The 20,122-nt window shown below is 37.1% G+C and overlaps 2 protein-coding genes across 4 annotated transcripts in view; both read right to left on the bottom strand.

Annotated features, from left to right (window-relative positions):
• LOC130048342 (uncharacterized) overlaps positions 1–20,122 on the bottom strand; it is a 31,752-nt gene that overhangs the window by 7,426 nt on the left and 4,204 nt on the right. For 2 of the 3 annotated variants that reach the window (XM_056144942.1, XM_056144941.1), the window contains exons 1-3: positions 16,841–16,919; positions 14,254–14,496; positions 11,236–11,424 (exon numbers count right to left, since the gene is read on the bottom strand). In XM_056144942.1, coding sequence (XP_056000917.1) covers positions 11,236–11,424; positions 14,254–14,496; positions 16,841–16,907 — 499 coding nt within the window. In that variant the 5' untranslated portion in view covers positions 16,908–16,919. Of the gene's footprint in view, positions 1–11,235; positions 11,425–14,253; positions 14,497–16,840; positions 16,920–20,122 lie in introns of those variants that run through there. The other variant, XM_056144943.1, reaches the window with a different exon arrangement.
• LOC125681278 (uncharacterized) lies at positions 5,790–11,217 on the bottom strand. Its single transcript, XM_048921299.2, has 4 exons — positions 9,955–11,217; positions 9,484–9,678; positions 8,993–9,096; positions 5,790–8,791 (listed from the first exon to the last, which is right to left on the bottom strand). The coding sequence occupies exons 1-4, from the start codon at positions 10,382–10,384 to the stop codon at positions 8,024–8,026; spliced, it is 1,497 nt and encodes a 498-aa protein (XP_048777256.2). The 5' UTR covers positions 10,385–11,217; the 3' UTR covers positions 5,790–8,023.

The raw sequence follows: 20,122 nt of genomic DNA, 5'->3' as shown, positions 1-20,122 counted from the left end.
GATGTATGATGGTATTTTTTCTTGCCACTTGACCCATGCCCTGGTATCCTTGTTAAGTAAGATAATGTCAGGAGCCATTTTCTCCTGACAGGGGCCTACATATCCAGGTGTTGGATCTTGGATCCACCTACTTGTTGTTCAGGTTGTTTATGTCCTTTGTGTTAGAGACAGAAAGAGTGTATGAGAGAGAGAGAGAGAGAGAGAGAGAGAGAGAGAGAGAGAGAGAGAGAGAGTTGTGTTCACATGCCTACTAAAAAAACATTTTTACCTGTCCGCCCCATACCTACGCACACCGTCAAGGTTGAAGCACGTAACTTATGAAGCAATTATATTGTATAGGGTTATGCAGACTGGTAAGATTTATCTATTATCATATTAATAGTTCAGAGTTTAATGCTATACATTTAATATAAGAAATCTTTTCCAAGCATAAAGTTAATTTGGTGATATCTAGAGTTAGTGAACTGCATGTAAAGTATGAATGTTAAGTATTTTGTACGAATGTTGTAGGTTTTTTCCATACTCACCGTCAGGTTGTTAATGACCCACACTTTCTAGTGTAACTCTGACATCACTGTGGCTGTTTTGACGATCCTAGAGTTGATCTCTGGCTCAAGAGAGAGATTTGCACTGATAGTGGACCTCAAGTACTGAAATCTGTATACTGCGTTGAGCTCCTGACTTCCTGTATGGATGCTCAGGGAGGAGGGGGTTCAGTTCTCTACCCCATCACTACAATTTTTTTTATGCTGATCGTGAGACCAAATTAATCGCATGCTATAGCAGAGTGGTCAATCAGCCTCTAGAGTGCTTCTTTGGTGTGCGTTGCCAAGGCAGCATCATTGACAAATAGGGCCTCCCTGATGGTGACATGCCTGACCTTGGTCTTGACTCGTAGCTTGGCCAGATTGTACAGCCTGCCGTCGGACCGCGTATGCAGAGAGACTCCATCCTCGTTTTCCTTGAAGGTCAGGAGCATCGCGAAAAAGATCCCAAAGAGGGTAGGGGCAAGTACACAGTCCTGCTTGACGCTGCTGTTGATAGGGGAACGGGTTTGATGTTGAGCCTTTGTAGCTTACTGTGTTGATCATGCTGATGTAGAAAGACACAAGGATGGGGTGCAGCTTCGGGAGACAGCTACTTCAGGAGGTAGAAGAGGCCACTTTTGCTGACGAGGTCAAACATCTTCGTCAGATTTATGAAGGCAAGGGAAACTGGTCCGTTTTGCTATTGGCACTTCTCCTACAGCAGTCTCACTGAGAAGATCATGTCGATGGTGGATCTACCTGTCCTGAATCTGATTTAGGACAAACTCGTACTGTTAGGATCTGCAGTCGGGCCAAAATGACTATTGCGAAGACTTTACCGACACTGCTCAACAGGGAAATGCCCCATTAGCTGTTGCAGTCGCTACGGTCACCTTTGTTTTTGTAGAGTCACTAGCTTGGCGCCACGCAAGTCTTGTGGTACGAAACCCATTCTCCAGCACAGGCAGAACAGTTCGTGCAGGTCCTTGACCAGTTCTTCGTTCTCTGCCCTGATCACCTCTGGGGGTATGACATCTTCGCCAGGGGCTTTGCTGGCGGCGAGACAGTCGATGACCTTGCAAAGTTTCTCTGTTGTTGACTCCTTGTCCAGTTTGTCCTGAACGGGTAGCTGACTGATGGCATCGAGCGCTGCGTGGGTCACGGCGTTCTGCGTGGAGTAGAGCTCAAGGTAGTGCTCTACCCGCTGCTCCATCTGCTTTTTCTTGTCGGTGATATTCTCGCCTGACTTGGTCTTCAGCGGGACACTCTTGGTGTTGGACGGGTCCATGGCTTGTTTGATGCCTACATACATGCAACCTGTGTTGCTCTGGTCTGCGTCTGCCTGTATCCTCTTGCTTAGCTTGAACCAATAGTCATTAGTGCAACGTCGAGCCGTCTGCTGGTATTTGTTGCAGACAACCCCGAGTGCGTTTTTGTGGCCTGACACGGGTTGTTCTCATATGTTAGGTCCCCAGCACGCTTGACCTCTACTGCAGGTTCCATCTCTTATCAGCTCTTCTCAAACCAGTCCCCGTTCCGATGCTCCTTCTTCCTAAGAGCATCTAGCCCGGATTGGTATAGGGCTGTACGCATTTCCTTCCACACTGCGTATGCAGTGGTAGCATCTCGCGTTTTTTCCAGTGACGTTCTTAGAATTTTACGTAGTCTCTGGGAAAAAGAACTGAATGAGTCTTGGCTAGCGTTGATACGTGGAAGGCTCTTGGTCTTGGTGTGGTGCATTTTGAGTGGGATGAGGTGGATCTTGGAGCGGACTAGGGTATGGTCCATGTCGCAGTCAGCACTGTGCATGCTTCTGGTGTTTTTTACGTTCAAATCTCTCCTCTGGTCAGTAACATGTCAAGCTAATGCCAATGCTTGGATCTTGAATGGCACCTCGACACTTTGTCTCTATCTGTGTTCGCCACAGCCAGCTTATTATAGGGACACAGATCAAGAGGCCACTGACCGTTGCCATTCATCTTCCCTATCTCATGATGTCCGATGACTGAAGGACAGACTTCAAAGTTCACTCCAACTCTTGCGCTGAAGTATCCCATGATGAAGAATGCTTCTTTGTTTGGTATGGTAAGGACGATAGAGTCAAGGGCATCATAGAACTGGACCTTCTCTTCTACAGTGGAGCTCAGAGGTGGGGCGTAGGCGCACACAAAATTTACTACACCCGCGCCTGTAGCCATCCGCAGGGTCAGGAGTCTCTCTGTCCCTCTGTTAGGGCTCTCTAATGGACAACAGGGAATTCTTCACTGCAAAGCCCACGCCGTGAATCCCGAGTTCATCTGCCTCTAATCCCCTGTCAGACTAATGTGTAATTTTGTACACGCAGGGATCTGTCATCTGTCAGTCTGGTTTTTTGTGCAGCTATTTTAATGCAGAGACGGTGGAGCTCTCTGTCAATGATGGTGGTCTTCCGTAGGTCATCCACGTTGCGGCGGGGTAGTAATTAATTGCCGGAGGACTGCGCGGGTAAGGCGGGCAGTGACTACCCAATGGAATATGAAAAATCCTTCCACCACCGAGAGCAACCCCTAGCAAACGGCTCTACGCCAAACGAGCCTGGGCTTATCACTGGTAACTGCTGCTTTCCATGTTGTGTCTATGCTGGTACAGCGAAGCTGGAGTGCCTTCTCCAGGTGCAGACCTGGACAGATGATATGTAGAACCTGGAGTGCCCAGGATCCCCCTCTCAGCATTGCTATCAGGGTCCAAAAGATAGACTAGCCGATACAGTCGGTGTCAGTGCAGCTGCAGGAGTTGCCAGAAGGTGTCGTAGTGCTCAACCAACCGCCTGAGGGGCTCCACACCTGATTTTCTGTTAGGGTTAACTCCGCTAGCTTTGGACTTTCCCAAACCATCCACAAGGCAGTGGAGCTATTTGGCCCATAGCTGGGGGTCTGAATTGTGGGCATCAGAGGGCGTATACACACACTCGTGTGCCATGCATGTCGCACGTCTAGGGGCTAGGCCTCCTCCGAGTCTACAGAGTATAGCCAGTTGATGTGAGTCACGAAAGGGAGGCACAACATAGGGCTTGCTGATGGAGAGGCTATGTACTGGCAGGGCAAGACTTATCCACTTCTATGTTTATGTATTAGAGTGTCAATGGTACCAAAACTGAATCTGTGGTAAAAATCTAAATAACACATTATACAGGAAATCGGTTCTAGCCTTTTCTGCATGCGCGCTTCCGGCGAAGAAATTCATCGATTTGTAGTCTCGGCAATAGACGCTGGACTGTCTCCGTAGATGTCCAACGAGCGTCTGGTTGAACGAGACTAATCGATTTGATGCTATCTTTACACCGATCCACGTCCGAGATTTTCCAGCTACGGAAAATAACGATCGTGATCCGATTGACGTTGATTGTTATGAGCGAATACATAATTTCCGGATTGATATGCATTTTGGACAGCGGTCTGAATATCGCTGATGTCGGCTATTATCCGTATCGCGCAGTGCAGAATCGGAAATGAATAATTACCAATTATAAACATACACAGTTATTTAAAAACAATAGAGCTCGTTAGTTTTAATGCTTTGATCTGACCAGTATTCTTTGGTTCAATTTGCCCATGTCGCAGTAATGACGATTTACATAAAGATAGCTTCTAAATTTTACTCATACAATGCAATAGACCTTCCTCCGAAAAGCTACATCCGGTTTGGTTTTCGCTTTTATGATATGTTTTATCACATGATACCCGACATGTTTACTCGATACAAAATGGACGTTAGTACAATCCGTGGATCAACAGTGTGCAATTTACAAACTTTCTTGAAAGAACGGGGGATTAGCGCTCAGAAATTGAACAAAGGACACCTTGTAAGGCTTTGTGAAGCGGTACTTCATCTTGACTTACTAAAAAATCCCGAATATATAAATATTTCATCAACTAATGACGTTATTCGCAAGCGCGATGCACTGGGGTGCAAAGATCCTCTCACCATGGATGGGTTTTCAAATACTCTGTCTGATATTCCAAATATTACTCTTTATGACGTTTTTAATTATCTAATAACATCGAGATCTGACTACGACAGAAAAAACCCAAAGCTTACAAATCATGCGAGGATTATAGACTATATTTCGATGGTCATGTGGACGATTTGGAGTACCACGGTCTCTCTAAAGAAAAACCCTTATGTCTCTTCAGAGCAAAAGTCAAACCAACTCAACTAGATAAAACTTACTTGAATGAAAGTTACTATAAATTATGGATCTGCATTGGAAAACAGCATGGCAATGTTAGATCAGCATAATGCACATGTATTGGAGGGTAAGTAGATATTGGAAATGAATCACAGTGGGGTGTACAACATGTAGTCTGTGATTATTTAATTAATGAATGTTAAATGATTATCATATGAGGGGTGTTTACTATTTACCATTATGACTATTGGTAGTGTCATATGTACATACATACTCTCAATGTATGTTTTGTAGTGCTGATGGTGCATGCAGACACAATAGCAGCTGTACTGTATGAAATAGAGGCATATGATGAGAAGTCATCCACTGACGGGGAGAATAAATGGATCAAAAGATCAAGATATCATGATTGTCCAGTTCCAATTAAAAGATTAAAATTAAGAAAGCAAAGTAATACCTAGTGTACAGTTGTAAATACTTGATTTCATTGCAATGGATGCAATATTAAAACTTATGTTTATGATTAAAAAAAATTATGTAATTAAAAAAAGGAATGGGATCTTAGACTCACAGAATAAAGAAAGATTTTCATGCATCATAGATTATAACTTCCAATATCAATTTCCTTCATGAAAGATCTTACAAGTGGATGATTAAATTCAGGTATTTCTTCACATTTACTTTGGTTTATAATCCATTTAATCATATTATATATAGGTATCACCAGAATCCAGCTGCAGCAGATGTCAATAATAACTACCCAAACGACGAGTTTGATCCTCGTGCTGTTGTTGAGGAAATGAATGATGATGAAAAGCTGGATTCTTTTTATGCATCTTTACAAAAGGTATTCTTTCACTAAATGGCAAAATTCAACACTGTATCGCTGTTGTATACCTGTACCAATTAATGTTAATAAGGAACATGAGTACCATAAGATATTGAATGTGTAAAACTTGCTTTGTTTGTATATTCAGTGGTATTTTACTTCATTATTCTAAAATCTATAAGATTTTAGATGATTTTAAACCAAAGAATATTCTGAAATTCCTTTTCTAAATAACAGATTGACCCAAATACACAGGCTTTGGATTTGCTGGAAAGTAAATTTGATGACTCGGATGTACGAAAAACAAATGATGATCAGTGTGCCATGTGGTCCATTTGTGAGAAATCAGTGAATTTTCTTGATGAAAAAAAGCTTAACTATCAGTCTGTTGATGAAGTACCAGATTCTTTATGTGATACCTTTCTAGAAAATATCCATGCCATTGAAGAAGACATCCAGTATGTTGAGTCGCACACATATGGACACTATGATAATTCCAATTGGCATGTAGCACGTAATGGAATGATTACTGCATCAAATTTTAAAAAGGTGTGCGATTGTGTGGCTCATAAAAGAAATCCCAATTACTTGAAGAAACTGTTATTGGGTGCATATAGTGATGCAAAATCAGCTTTCCTTGCATGGGGTGTAAAGAAAGAAAGATGTGCAATGAACTTGTATAAGAGAGTGGCAGGAAAGAAGCATATTGGCATGGATATTAAATTTCCTGGATTGCGCATATTCAAAGATAAACCTTACCTAGGTCGCAGTGTTGATGGACTGTTAACATGCAAATGCAAACATCACGGTGGGACAAAAATTATTGAAATAAAATGTCCATATAGTGACAGGGAAAAGCTACCGAAGGAAGTGGCTCTTCTAAAAGGATGTGTTATGAATTCTAATGGAAATTTACAATTAACTCCGAGTTCAGACTACTATCCCCTAATACAGGGTCAAATGGGTATTTATAACTGTCAATTTGCTGACTTGGTCATATATACAAAACAGGGAATCCATGTTGTTGAAGATATTGTGTATGACGAAAAATATTTCAGTGATATGATTGAAAAATTAGAAATGTACTTTAAGAATATTTTGCTTAAAACTATGTTTGTCAATTGCAACAAAAATACATTTGTAGAAAAGTAAAATTGTATACTATCTGGATTTATATGTGTGTATTACAAAATAGTGTCAACCACAGTAAAACATGGTTATATAGCGAACCTCAAGGGTCAGTGAAAAACAGTTTCTTATAACCAAACTTTGTTTTATCCAATACAATTTTCACTTTTTTCCTCTCTCAGAGGAGAATAAATATCACTTCACAATAAGAATGAATTTGTTATATGCTTGTTTGTTATCAGCATGTTTTACTGAACTTTGAAAACTTTTAAGAAGCCTTTAAAAATTAGTTTTAAAGTGCTGTTTAATCCAGAATGGGGTATAATTCAATATTTTGATTGGAATGGAGTCAGTGGTATCTGGATGAGAGTATTCAGATATCCTGAGTGAAAAAATTAAGCAAGACTGGGATGACACTTCACATTTATTGTAATTTTAGTTATTTATTTCAATTGTATGTACAAATTCGATTTATTTCATCAGAAATAGATTGGATTGTCGATAAATCTCTAGAAATTGTAAAATCTTATGTATACACGTGCTTGTTAATTATTTTCATATGTTCACATTGCCATAACATTTCTCAGAACATGTACATAGAGTTGAAAAGATTTGATAAATTATCTCCAAAAGAATTCTCACTATGAAGAAAAAAAGGACGGTCAGACATCTTGATCAAAAACCTATATGATCTTAATACAGAACAGAACAAGTTCTTGATTTGGGTAAATGTCATGGCGTTAATGAATCAATTAAACATACAACAGATATACCAAACTTTCCATAAGCTTTTTGGCTGCATATCAAAAGTAAGTAGAAGACCACACCACCGAAGGACCTGGAAATGACAGTATCCAACAGTGAATGGCTCTCTAGATAGCAAAATTCCGCCAGACCCGCACGATGATGCAGCTTCAACATAATGTCTCTTTCCGCACAATGATTTACCCTCAACATGTCCCTTTAAGAAGCCATGACGCTGAATCTGAAATTTAAAGCAAAATCCGCAGCAGAAAAAGTCCTCTTAACCATGCAGGAAATTTACCTATACAAAATTTGGGGAGAGTGGGTGGGGATTTTCATGCGACCAACCCGCTGGGAAGTTTCAAGCAAAAAAGGGGGAAGCATGCGCAAAGGAATGCTTACGTACTTTTGAAAGATTAAATGTAAAAGTAAAACCCAGTACATGTACTACATGCAATAACCTTTCCGAAATACAAGCAATATTGACATGATAAATTAATTCGAATCTTAGTCGATAATTTTGTTTATCTTAAATGGATAAACTTAAATAATTTTAAAATATCAATGCAACAAATCTATGATAGGTAATCACTTAGAGAAACATTTGAGTATTACAAATTATACTCATCAACTCATTTGCTTGTCTAGATTACAAAGAATACCACAAAATTTAACTACATTGCCAAACTGAGTCTTCATTCTTAATGGTAAGGTACCCTGTAAAATGGCAACGTTTTTCAGTCTACCTACTGCTCTTTCAACATGAATTCTTGCATGAGCAATTCTCCTTGTTTTCGTTGTTGCTGTACTACACATTTGTTTTCCCATTGCAAATGGAGGAATGTTTAATGTCGCTCCTCTAAGAGCTAACTCCCCCCTGATCAAGAACCCTCTGTCTGCCATAATGTCATCTCCATATTCCAAATTCTCAAGGAAACCAGATTGCTCAACAATGGTCTTATCCGATATGCTGCCAGTGAATAAGTTGGATATAAAGGAAAATGACCCCCTTGGTGTTATTCTAACTAAACATTTGAAAGTGTTATGATGTTTGTAAGAAGAATAAATTATTCTTTGTGATGATGGCAGACAAAATTGATGATTTTTTTGCACAAAAAACTCGGTACAGTCAATAATACAACGTGTTTTGGGAAAATGTTTGAAACATACTGGACGTTTAAATCTTACTTGTTCTCTGCTTGGCCAGCGAATCAAGAATCCGAGTTCCTTAGATACCAAAGAAGTCCATGTTACAAAAATCCTGCTTACCAAAGTGTCAGATATTCCAATCATGTTTCCGAGAGAAATGGTGTCATAACCTCTTCGCAGTCTCAGCAGCATTAAGATTATCTCCTCCTTTACTGTCAGTATACGTTTAGGACCTTCCCTTGGAGTCTAAAAATTAATTGCTTAAAACTTCAATTTTGTGTGATACATATGAAATATTTTGTCATTGAATTAGGATAATCTCATTTATAATCATTTTCATATAGTGCAAAAAGAATTCATGTTGATCCGTTACCTGCGTTTTATAAAATTACTATCATTGTATGCAAGATTGACTACTGTATTCAGACAAAATCCAGAATCTGTTACCTGTTTTCTTTCATTACTTGTCTCACTGCCTCTCCAGTATGTCATACTCTTTGCCGACTTAGACAGGAACACAAAGAGAAACCCAAACATTGCCAGGGACAAACCTAAAATGAATGAATTAACATAAAACTAAATACATTTGAAGAGTTTTGTCACCAATTAAAGAACTCTGTAGATATATGTAACATTCAGAACTCAATGTGCAAGTGGTAATAAGATAGTACCGCTAATATGTCACTGATTGATTGATTGTATATTGTTTAACATCCTGCTCGAGAATATTTCACTCATTTGGAAACGTCACTCTGATTTGATATATATATATATATATATATATATATATATATATATATATAGTAAACTGATATCTTGATTCAAATGACTCTGGCCTAGGGATTTATATTGATGTAGAAATGATATCTTACAAATATTTCACATATATTAGATTGTCTAAGCAACCACTGGTATAGTAAAGTTTAACAATGAACTACCAGTATAAAACTTGCAGCTGTTGTCATCTTTCATGACATCCTTCAAAATGAATTGTCTATGCATGCTTCCTCCATTCATCAAATTATCATCATCATAATCACAGAGATGTTCTTTATTTATTGTGGTTTGCACTGCTTGATCCACCATTACTTTCTTGGATGCATATCCATGCTCTGGGAGATGGTCAGCCTTCCCTTTTGAGAAAAAACCCCACAAAACAAATGATTTTGAAAAATTACAAAAGAAATAATTTTCTAATACATTTCCGACATGGTTAAGTTTTGTCCTCATATTATAATGAGTATATCTTATCCGTACACATTGGTATTAGGTTTGTCATTGAAGAGATCATATCACAAAAAAGCCAACTCTAAGATATACTGTACCTTCAATATTCGTTCAATGTGTGTGATTCAACACATTTATCAAAATTAAAGTGTGAATATTGCATATATCTCCATAATTCTTACCAATATCATCAAAAGAATCAGTTGCAATATCCTCTACGTCATCGATCACAATAAATGCTGTCGGGGTAGGAACAGTTTCGATATCAACATCACGGGAAAGCTTTGTGGTGGTTGGGGTTTCGTGATTGTTAGCCTTTTTAGTTGGGGTTTTTCTCAAAGGTTTTCCCTGGGATGACGATCCTGCAATAACCGGGTACGGATATTTCTCTGTAGGATGACCTTCCACAAAGTGCTTGCTGCATACGTAGGCATGTTTGTTTACGTTTTTCACAGTGAAATTTTTCCTATTGCATGCGTTCACCCACACTAACGTTTCGCGTAATCTTGTTTTGGGCTTAGGAATTGGCCAGAAAGTAACATTTCTCCTATATTCCTTGTCCTTGTAGCGCGAAACACTGTTACAAGTGCCCCATGCACATCGTTTTACCATATTTCTTTTATTTGTACTTTGTATTTACACCGCCTCAAATGTCGGGTATCACTTGATTAGTCGCTTACGTATTTATAAAATAAGATATGTATAATTGGAGGAACGACTATTAACTGTACTTAAATTTAGGATGAAAACGGAGATTAAAGAACTACTATAATTTATGTTTCGTAAGTCTCGGGAGTTGGTCACCTTTGTCATTATCTACAGGACTTATTTCCTATTACGTTAAAACAGCCTTAACTGAAACCGTTCTTGCATTAATAAGATTATACAGTGAACCCCCCCCCCCCATGTATATGACAATAAAGGATTGGGGGAAAAAACCTGTATGAAAATGTCAGATAGTACACTGTGGCAACGAGTGGGTGATTCCCTCCACTGAACTTTATTTGCAGATGTAAGTCTAACTATGTGCGAGTTATTTTGTTTAGAGAAATAGACAGGCATAGCTTACATCTAGATGTGGATGTAGACTATGTCTGTCCACCTCTCTAAACACATTACGCTTGAGTGTGTGGATTATAGAATCTCATCATGTAATATTGCGATTGAAATCTTTTAGTATTTCAATAAAAGTGAATTGAGTAATTCATTCATTCATTTCTTGATAAATAATTCGGAATTGATTTCATCATTAGAAGTTTATATATATCCCAAGGACTTTCGTAGCTTTTCGAGTGTATACTGTAAAAAGGGGAAAAAAAGAAAGAAAGAAAAAAGAAAAGGAAAAGACACCCTGCATGCAGTTGTGTAATTAATTGCTATGATTGAACAAAATGAAAGGTACTGAAATGGTCTCATTTAAAAGACATGTAGCCGGTAAAATTGTATTGGAAATGCATACTCACTGAAGTCTAACTGAGACATAAGTTCCTTGATGGTGAGATATTTTGCCGTGGTCTGCAGGTTGACCAATTCCCTGGACATTGCGTGACATACAGTTTGGGCGGCACTGTACGGAATAGGGTCAGTGTGAATATAGATACATAGACCCAAATCTGGAAACCACTCGTCAATTCCAGGTGTACAAGGAGACGCTACAATGGTTGATAAGTCGTTAACACCAAGACGAGAAAAACAATACAACGCATAATATACAAATCAGTGAGAGTACAGTCAAAAGAATTTATCCAGGAATGTTTTTATTGTTACATAGAATGTAAATAATGGGATGGATTTATAGTTACATAGAATGTAAATAATGATCTGGATTTATAGTTACATAGAATGTAAATAATGGGATGGATTTATTGTTACATAGAATGTAAATAATGATCTGGATTTATTGTTACAAAGAATGTAAATAATGGGATGAATTTTTGTATATAAAATGTGAATAATGGAATGGATTTATAGTTACATAGAATGTAAATAATGGGCTAGATTTATAGTTACATAGAATGTAAACAATGGGCTGGATTTTCTGTTTCATAGAATGTAAATAATGGACTGGGTTTATTGTTACATAGAATGTAAATAATGGGCTGGATTTATAGTTACATAGAATGTAAATAATGGGCTGGATTTATTGTTATGTAGAATGTAAATAATGATCTGAATTTATATTTACATAGAATGTAAATAATCGTCTATATACAATGTAGTTACATAGAATGTAAATAATGATTTGGATTTCCCTATTCATTGGCCAGTGGCATATATGTACAAATAAAATGGTCTTCATGGACCTGCTACAATCTGTGCTTGATGGAAAGAGAAACCCCAACTAATTCCATGAGAAGTATGAGAGCATGCTGTCTACAGGGACCTTTCCTATATCCAGAGAATTTCTAACGGAAGGTAGTGTTTAAACAAGACTGAAAAATGCAGTTTTATCCCTAAAAATTCATGTGACAAATAGCTAAACGGTAATTGCCATGTATTTTAGTGAGAGGGGCCATAGATCCACCATCTTGTGTCAAGGTCCAGTGTAAACTACATGTAGCATTGATAGGAATAAAGGAAAAATAAACAAAACGCAAAAAGTAAAGAGGAATGAAAACATTGTACCCTGCATTTGATGCTTGCATATGGAATTTACAAAAGGAGCATTATGTACCCTTGTGGTTCTATAGAGGAAAATATCAAATGTTTTTGTCTGAGACAATCTTACAAATTGTAATGATAGCCATTTTCTCATGAATGCATCGCAACCGTTAACGACGTGTGTGTGAATCTTGATATTTATACTATGTCTGTTATAACGGCTGGAAAATTCAACAGACACAAAAGTAGAATACTACTACATTGTAGCAACAACATGTATTGAAAAATGTATATATTGTGTAACATCGAACCACCCATAGACAAGCACAGATGAAAGAAAACCAATTTAATAAAAACAACTTATCGACCCTCCATGTATATTTTTCTTTACATGTAACACTACAGAAACACGTTTCTTCTTTGATCTTATTTCTTAAAGGGGAAGGCAACCCTAACCACATTGTTGCTTTTATGAATAAAGTATTACTTACTACAACGTAAATGACAAACTTAAATAACAACAAAAATTCTTGTTAACAATTAAATCAATATTAATCCACCATATATTTTGAATTTTCCGCCGCTAAGAGAGCGGACATTGAAGTTTAATTTATGACGTCACACCGTCAGTTCCGGTTTATTTCATTAGCAGCACTGTAAACTGACAAGTCACGAACAGTTAAGTTTGGAGCCGTATAGATTTGAGCCCGTTCTTTCGCAAGAAGAAATCAAGAAAAGAAGACGTTCAGTGGAGTCGCCGACCAGGCAGACGGTACAGGTTTCTTCATACAAATGTCTCGAACCTCAAGTGGCTTAACTCGTCATAATGCAAATGATGTATCCACAGATGACATAGTCTTTTCTTTTCAGATGACCAGGTTGGGTCAGGAATTTCGAAAAACTTTTTTCACATCTCCCCGTTGTATTAGCGCAATTAACAGCTTGGCAGGAAGGCATCAACCTGTGTATTCGTAAAATCTACCACATCAATCACATTGACATCTTAGAATCTCAGCAAAACCGGAATAGACGTAGTGACGTCAAAATTATTGATTTTTGTGGTCTTTAATAAAGAACGGCAGCTTCCGTAGATGGCGGGAATTTCAATTTTTAACGTTTTCAAATTAGTACTGAAGCTTATCTAGGCCGTATATCAAAATAATAACATGCCAATTTTTTATTATATAATTTATTCTCTCATTTATTATGTAAATTTTTTGGGTTGCCTTCCCTTTAATGATCTCACCCTGTATTGAACAAACTTGAATCCCTCTCACCTATGCAGAATTTGAATATTTACATTTCCAGTGTTTCTGCCTTTGATATCTCTACAAATTATAAGGATAGTCATTCCCCAAGAACGCGCTACAGTTATAAACAATGCTCGTATTAATACAAATATATATAGTCCGTCTATTTCAACGACTGAGAATTCCGACGGAAATGAAAGTAGAATGCAAATTATATAAGCAATAACTTTCATTTTTGAAAGTACACGTTAACGCGCTTTATAAGGCACGCCGGCGTGAAGAATCGCTTACCCTGACGTATTTTCAAAAATGAAACTAATTTCTTAACTGAAACTAGCCCTGAGTGTTCTCGAGAAGAAGACGAAACTTTAGAAATTTTAAACCAGTCAAACGGGCAGACAGACGCTACACAAAAAACCTCTTCCTATGGCTCAGGTTAGTCAACAGTGGGCTGTTTAGTCTGTTTTCTGTAGTATTGTAAGTGTATTGATTGTCCGTAACAGGTAGGTCAGGTAGTTAAGCGCCTGGCTAGAAATTCCAAGTGTTCCGGGTTCAAATCCTAGTCTGATCTGTTTCATTTGTTCTCTTTTACGAAATTAAATCTTAAAAAACAAAACAAAATACTTATACCGCTCGGCATTTTTTGGAAGTGTCCGCTCCCGACGTCTGCTGCAACATCTCTGTAATTCTGACCGCTGTACAGTCCACATTCATGAGAGTTGTTGTTATACCGGAACACGGAACAGGAAGTGTTCCTCTGACACAGATTGGCGCATTTTGATATTGTCGATGCTGTTGTGCTCTCCATGGGATTGCCATCTGATTGTTTATCCACTAGTCGAGGGATAATGTTGAACATATCTCCGCTGGAAACTGAAAAGATCAATTACACAGATAAAGATAAAAACAGGAATAGTCTGTTGGAATTCTCAAGGACACGGATTGTGCTCCTTTGTTAGCTGACCTGGGTTTTTTTTTATTCTTATGAAGCAGAGCTTGTACATGAGAAAAAATCTTTTGCTCTGGTCCTCAGGTCGACATTTAAATATGTAAAAAAAACAACCAAAAAAACCCCGGGAATTACCATGGAATCACAAACTACGGTACGGATATTATTTCACGGAAGGCAGACCTGGCTATCTTGAGTTGAACACGCTTCCTGTCACATGTACATAAAAACCACCATGTATAACGAAACATTGGTATGAGAGTATAAAAAAAATGAAGAAGAAATGCGTTTACTGACATCTCAGAAGCTGTTCTGATATATCTCACACATGTAATGAATAAATACATGTATCATATTTGTACAAGTATCAAATAGATATTCATTTTCACTTCATAGCGCAAAAGTGAGGAACTACGACTAAAAGTATGTGTTTTACATAATTTCTAAAGTGCTAAACATAGTTGATCGCTTTTTTTTAAAGCGTTAAGCATAGGTGACCGCTTTTTTGTCGCTACATTTGTACTTTCGTTTTACGCGTTTCCGGATAATCACCACCACCAATCGGCCGACTTGTCTATCTGGCTGTCGATTGTTTATTGATACATGTATCACCAAACATATTGGTAAACATCAAGTTACTGTAAAAAAAGGACCACAAGCAACATAACTAACAAAATATGACAAATTGATTTAAAATTATTTGTGACAGAGACACATCATAAAGTTGACCGTTGATATTGGGTATTGAGGAAATATTGGAACCTGCTGAAATAACAGCGTAGACAGAGATTTTCCGAGGAATTTAAATGTTAATCACATTATTTGGAGGAGAGTTTTAAAATATTTCAAGGAATGTCTCGAAATATCAGAACCTACGTGTTGCAATAAACGTGAGATTCAAAAGTAGAAACTTGAAACATATTTTGAGAAAAATATTTGAACTTGATGAGAATTTGATAAGTTTTAGATATATTGAATATGTGACAAATTAAAACTTCCTCAATATATTCATATTACAAATTGCATTTTCCTCTATGAACCAAGCAATTTCAGCATGCGACACAATCCGTTCATATTGACTATGGACGGATTATGAACTGTCTAGTTTAAAGCACGCGACTGAGAGAGCGTAATGATTTGAAAAAATACAACATGTGTTACAAAGATCTCGCAAAGTCACACCCCGGATTAAGATTGTGAACTTACGTGGATTATCATCCCACCCTTGTGGTTTCCTAGCTCCAAAATACAGTACACCGTGCAATGTTGATAAAGTGCAGGGTAAACTGTGACGTCATGTCTATGTTTTGACGTACGTCACAAAAAATATTCCCTGACTTATCAAATGGTGATTTAGTAAATGAATATAAATATAGGAAATGAGCAGCACTTTTGAGCTGTTCATGGTCAATATGAACGGAGTTGGATTTAAGGCAAATTCTCTGTGAATCGCTAGCGCGACGTCTCCATATGAGTAAAAAATTCTCGAGCAGAACGTTAAGAAATATACAACCAACTACAACCATTTTACAAGGCGATCGTTCTCGAAGTTCTAAAATATATTCCTATAAGATCAAGAGTAAAACAGTGGATGGATATGAGTTTCATGTTCCTTTTAAACAAAGATAAAATCGAATCTCGAATAGTGGCGAGTAACGTAAAAACTCGTTGATTTCTCAGAAACATCTGACAATAAAGCGGTCGCGTATATTGGATATCCACTCGCTATATTAAGATGTGGTTAGAACAAAGCTCGGATAGACATAAGATGATTTTTCTTTTCTGTTGTGAACATTGCATACAATCGCTGAGAGTGAATGTTATATCCCAAAACGGCGTCTTGAATCTTAGTGTCCGAGCCGGCTCTTAGTATCCGAATGCCTGGCGTGATTCTTTACTGCACAAGACTCCATGTATGTATACATTTGAATTATAGATACAGAATCGCATGGCACGGTACATAGCACGAGTGTGATTCTACAGAGAATACTATCACAGAATATTAATGAAACTACATAATTTAAAGACTGAGTGAAGAAATTCCCCCCAAATTACACAGTTCTTAAAAACCCTTTACACTTAACGATTGTACAAGTTTAATTAATAAACATTTTTTTTTTCAATAATACACCTTGATATATTTACTACGCGATTCGTTAACATAAGAACATTTCAAAACAAAGAAAATTAAAGTGTTAAAACTCTAGATTTGACATTTTCAGACCATTTTATGTAGTTGTTAATTTGTAGAATGGACCTGACACTCACCTTTCAACAACCAGAACAGGGCCAGACCGTGTATCCAATGCATTTTCTTTTTTTTATTGAAATACATTCAAATTTAAACTATTTAGATGCATGTATAAAATCAGTCTCAACATCGGCCTCGAAGTCTCGGTTATGAATTTCTTTTTTAATTATTGTGAAAGCAAATCAATATTTCCATCCAAATGTAAACTTTTAAATAATACATTATAATCGAGAGATGTGTTACGCATTTCAAATTGAATAGTTTTACCCAAGATCTGAAAATAATTATTTGTCTTCGAAATGCAGTTTGTTAATGAAAAACAAATATTCAATAAATTCTTTATTGACAAAACTTCGGTGACATATTGTCACTAACACGACTAAACATGAGCAATGTTAAACATTTATCTTAAATACATAACTGAAACTTACAGAATTGATCATTTCTTGAATGGGGGATGCATAATAACTGAAGATTTAATTAGATACACTGTATATCATAGAACCCCCAAAATTGATCATAAAATGAACAGGAAAGCACAAGTAATTTACAGACATAGTACACAGTTTTTCGTTGGGAATAATTAATGGACTCGTTTCATTAATTAATTATTCTTGTTTGGTGAAGATGTTCCAAAGATGTACACACCTTTACAATTCCTGTTATCTATAGAATGATTGTCCGTTGAGTTTTTTGCTTTTTTTGGTTTATGCACCTAAGTTATCATGCCTTTACCGAACTTCAATCGATACAACATTGGGGTGTCCTGTGTTCCCCTATATTCATGTGTATCATGAAAGGTGAAGATAACGAACAGTGATCAATCTCATAACTCCTACAAGCAATACAAAATAGATAGTTGGACAAACACGGACCCCTGGACACACGAGAGGTGGGATCAGGCGGCTAGGAGGAGTAAGCATCCCCTGTCATGTAAAATTAAGTTTGATCCAGAATTCTAATATATATATATATATATATATATATATATATATATATATATATATGAATCGGGATTGTTAGTAATATTAGAATGGTTTAGAGTTCATTGTTCTGCTGTCTTTGATTGTTAGTATGTTACAATAGTTTGGAGTTCATAACTCTGCTTTTTAAAAATTTGTATTGGAAATTTCTCGTATACATTCCCCTGCAAAACCTTGAATCCCTATTTTAGCCTAAATAAAACCAAGGGTGGATTCAGAAAATAGGGTATAATCAAAGTAATTAAGTTTGTGATTTTTTGTACACAAAGGAGGCAGGATGAAGTCCCCAAGCTTAAAAAAAGACAAAAACAAATATAAATAGATAAAGCTTTTGTTAAAAATGTTCAAAACTCTCCTATAAATCGGCCACTGAAAACAGATGTATGGTGTTATACACCTACATATGGTGTTTATATCTCTCAACTGATTCTATACGCAAGAGCTTGTTCTGTGTGTAGTCAGTTTTTAAATCGAGGCAAGCTACTGATAAACAAGTTGATGGTACAGGGGTTTCAACAGTCTCGATTGAAGTCAGCATTTCGCAAATTATATGGTCGTTATAACGATCTATTTCGTCAGTACAACCTATCATTGGTTCAAATGCTGTCTGACGTATTTCATACCGATTATTAGGTCGTTCTTGGCACACTGATTTTGACTGCGGATAACTCCGTTTGCCTGATAAAGATATAGGGCTCACGTCTCAATTGGTAAATTTACTGCGTAAGCAATAAAAAACTTCCGTAACTTGCAATATCTATATCGTAGTGTTACCACGGACAAAGACATTGTAAAATGTAAATGAGAAGATACTGGAAGCATAATGATGTAATGATAATGTAACTTGCAGAAACAACCTCAGCCATAAACGATAAAGTTGTTTAATTGTTACCGCTTAGATTAAGTATCATTCATTAAGAAAATGCTTGTAATTAGACAATGTTTTATCTATTGTATCTGCTTGTAAGAGCAATCGTTCAAGTGGAACGGTATATATTAACTTCCGGTACAGAAATTACAAAGCTCTCAATTGCATATACATACTTGCTATTATCTCCTAACACTACCGTCAAAGGCATTACAAATAGCAAATACAAACATTTCTTCGGGTAAATCGTTTAAAAAGTAGCAAGCTGAAGATAACGAACAACCACCAATCTCAGAACTACTATAAGCAATACAAAATAAAGAGTTGGACAGACACGCCAGAGGTGTGTCCAGGTGCTTAGGAGGAGTAAGCATCCCCTGTCGACCAGTCACACCCACCGTGAGCCCTATATATATAGATCATGTAAACAGAGTTATCCGTAGTCAAAATCAGTGTGCCAAGCACGGCTGAACAATCGGTATGAAACACATTAGACAGCATTTGACCCAATGATAGGTTGTATTGGCAAACTAGATCGCTATAACGACCATACAATTTGCGAAGTGCTGACTTTAAACGACTGTTAATATCCCTGTACCATCAACTTGAATATAAACGCGACTGCTAAAACTCCTATAACATCAACTTGTTTGTCAGTACCTTGCCATTGATTTAAAAACTGATAACACGAAGAACAAGCTCTTGTGTATCGAATCAGTTGAGATATATGCACACCATATACAGGTGATAATGGAATATTGTTACATAATTATAGGAAGTTGATGATGGAGAGACTGAATTCATCCCGATTGTCATACAGTTGAGTAGTTATTTTGCCGTTGGCGTAGTTTTAATAAAATATCTAAAAATGAAGCAGAAGCGGACGACTCTGTGGTGTCTTTCATTTGAACTTCACAGGGATATATCGAATCAACATATGAATGAAAATTATCATTGTTAATAGATAAAACGTCGTCGATATATCTAAATGTCGAATGGAAAGCCACAACAAGAATTTTTTTTCTCACGTAGAAATTTTTGAATAAATTCTGCTTCATAAGAATATAAAGACAGGTCAGCTAACAAAGGAGCACAATTCGTGCTTTTGGGAATTCCATCAGACTTTGGAAGACCTGATGACCAAAGACTACAAAGATATTGTCAATGAGGAACTCCAGCATATTTTTTATTTCAACTTCAGAGTACTTGTGCATGGATTCAGAGTAGTGTTTGATAAAGTTTTTTTTTTTTTGGATGACTGATCACTAGATATGAATATTTCCGTTTTCCATTTTAGTTGAAGAAGCAACCGTCTATAATGTCGAAAAGTCTAGTCTTTAATTTACCGTAAGGAATGGTCGTGTAAAGTGTTGAAAAGTCGTACGTTTTGATGTTGTTGATTTGAAAAAGAATTTGCGATTTCAAATTTACTAATAGTTCAGCAGATT

The sequence above is a fragment of the Ostrea edulis genome, chromosome 7 (assembly GCF_947568905.1).
Source record: "Ostrea edulis chromosome 7, xbOstEdul1.1, whole genome shotgun sequence".
NCBI classification, from domain to species: domain Eukaryota; kingdom Metazoa; phylum Mollusca; class Bivalvia; order Ostreida; family Ostreidae; genus Ostrea; species Ostrea edulis.
This window is presented reverse-complemented; position numbering and strand designations above follow the sequence as displayed.

What these genes read in the sequence shown, in the direction of transcription:
- LOC125681278 (XM_048921299.2), bottom strand. Translation starts at nt 10,384, where the DNA reads ATGGTAAAACGATGTGCATGGGGCACTTGTAACAGTGTTTCGCGCTAC. An exon ending in TGATTCTTTTGATGATATTG is followed by an intron (nt 9,679 to 9,954) that starts GTAAGAATTATG and finishes TTTTCTCAAAAG; the next exon opens with GGAAGGCTGACCATCTCCCA. An exon ending in CAAGTAATGAAAGAAAACAG is followed by an intron (nt 8,792 to 8,992) that starts GTAACAGATTCT and finishes ATTAATTTTTAG; the next exon opens with ACTCCAAGGGAAGGTCCTAA.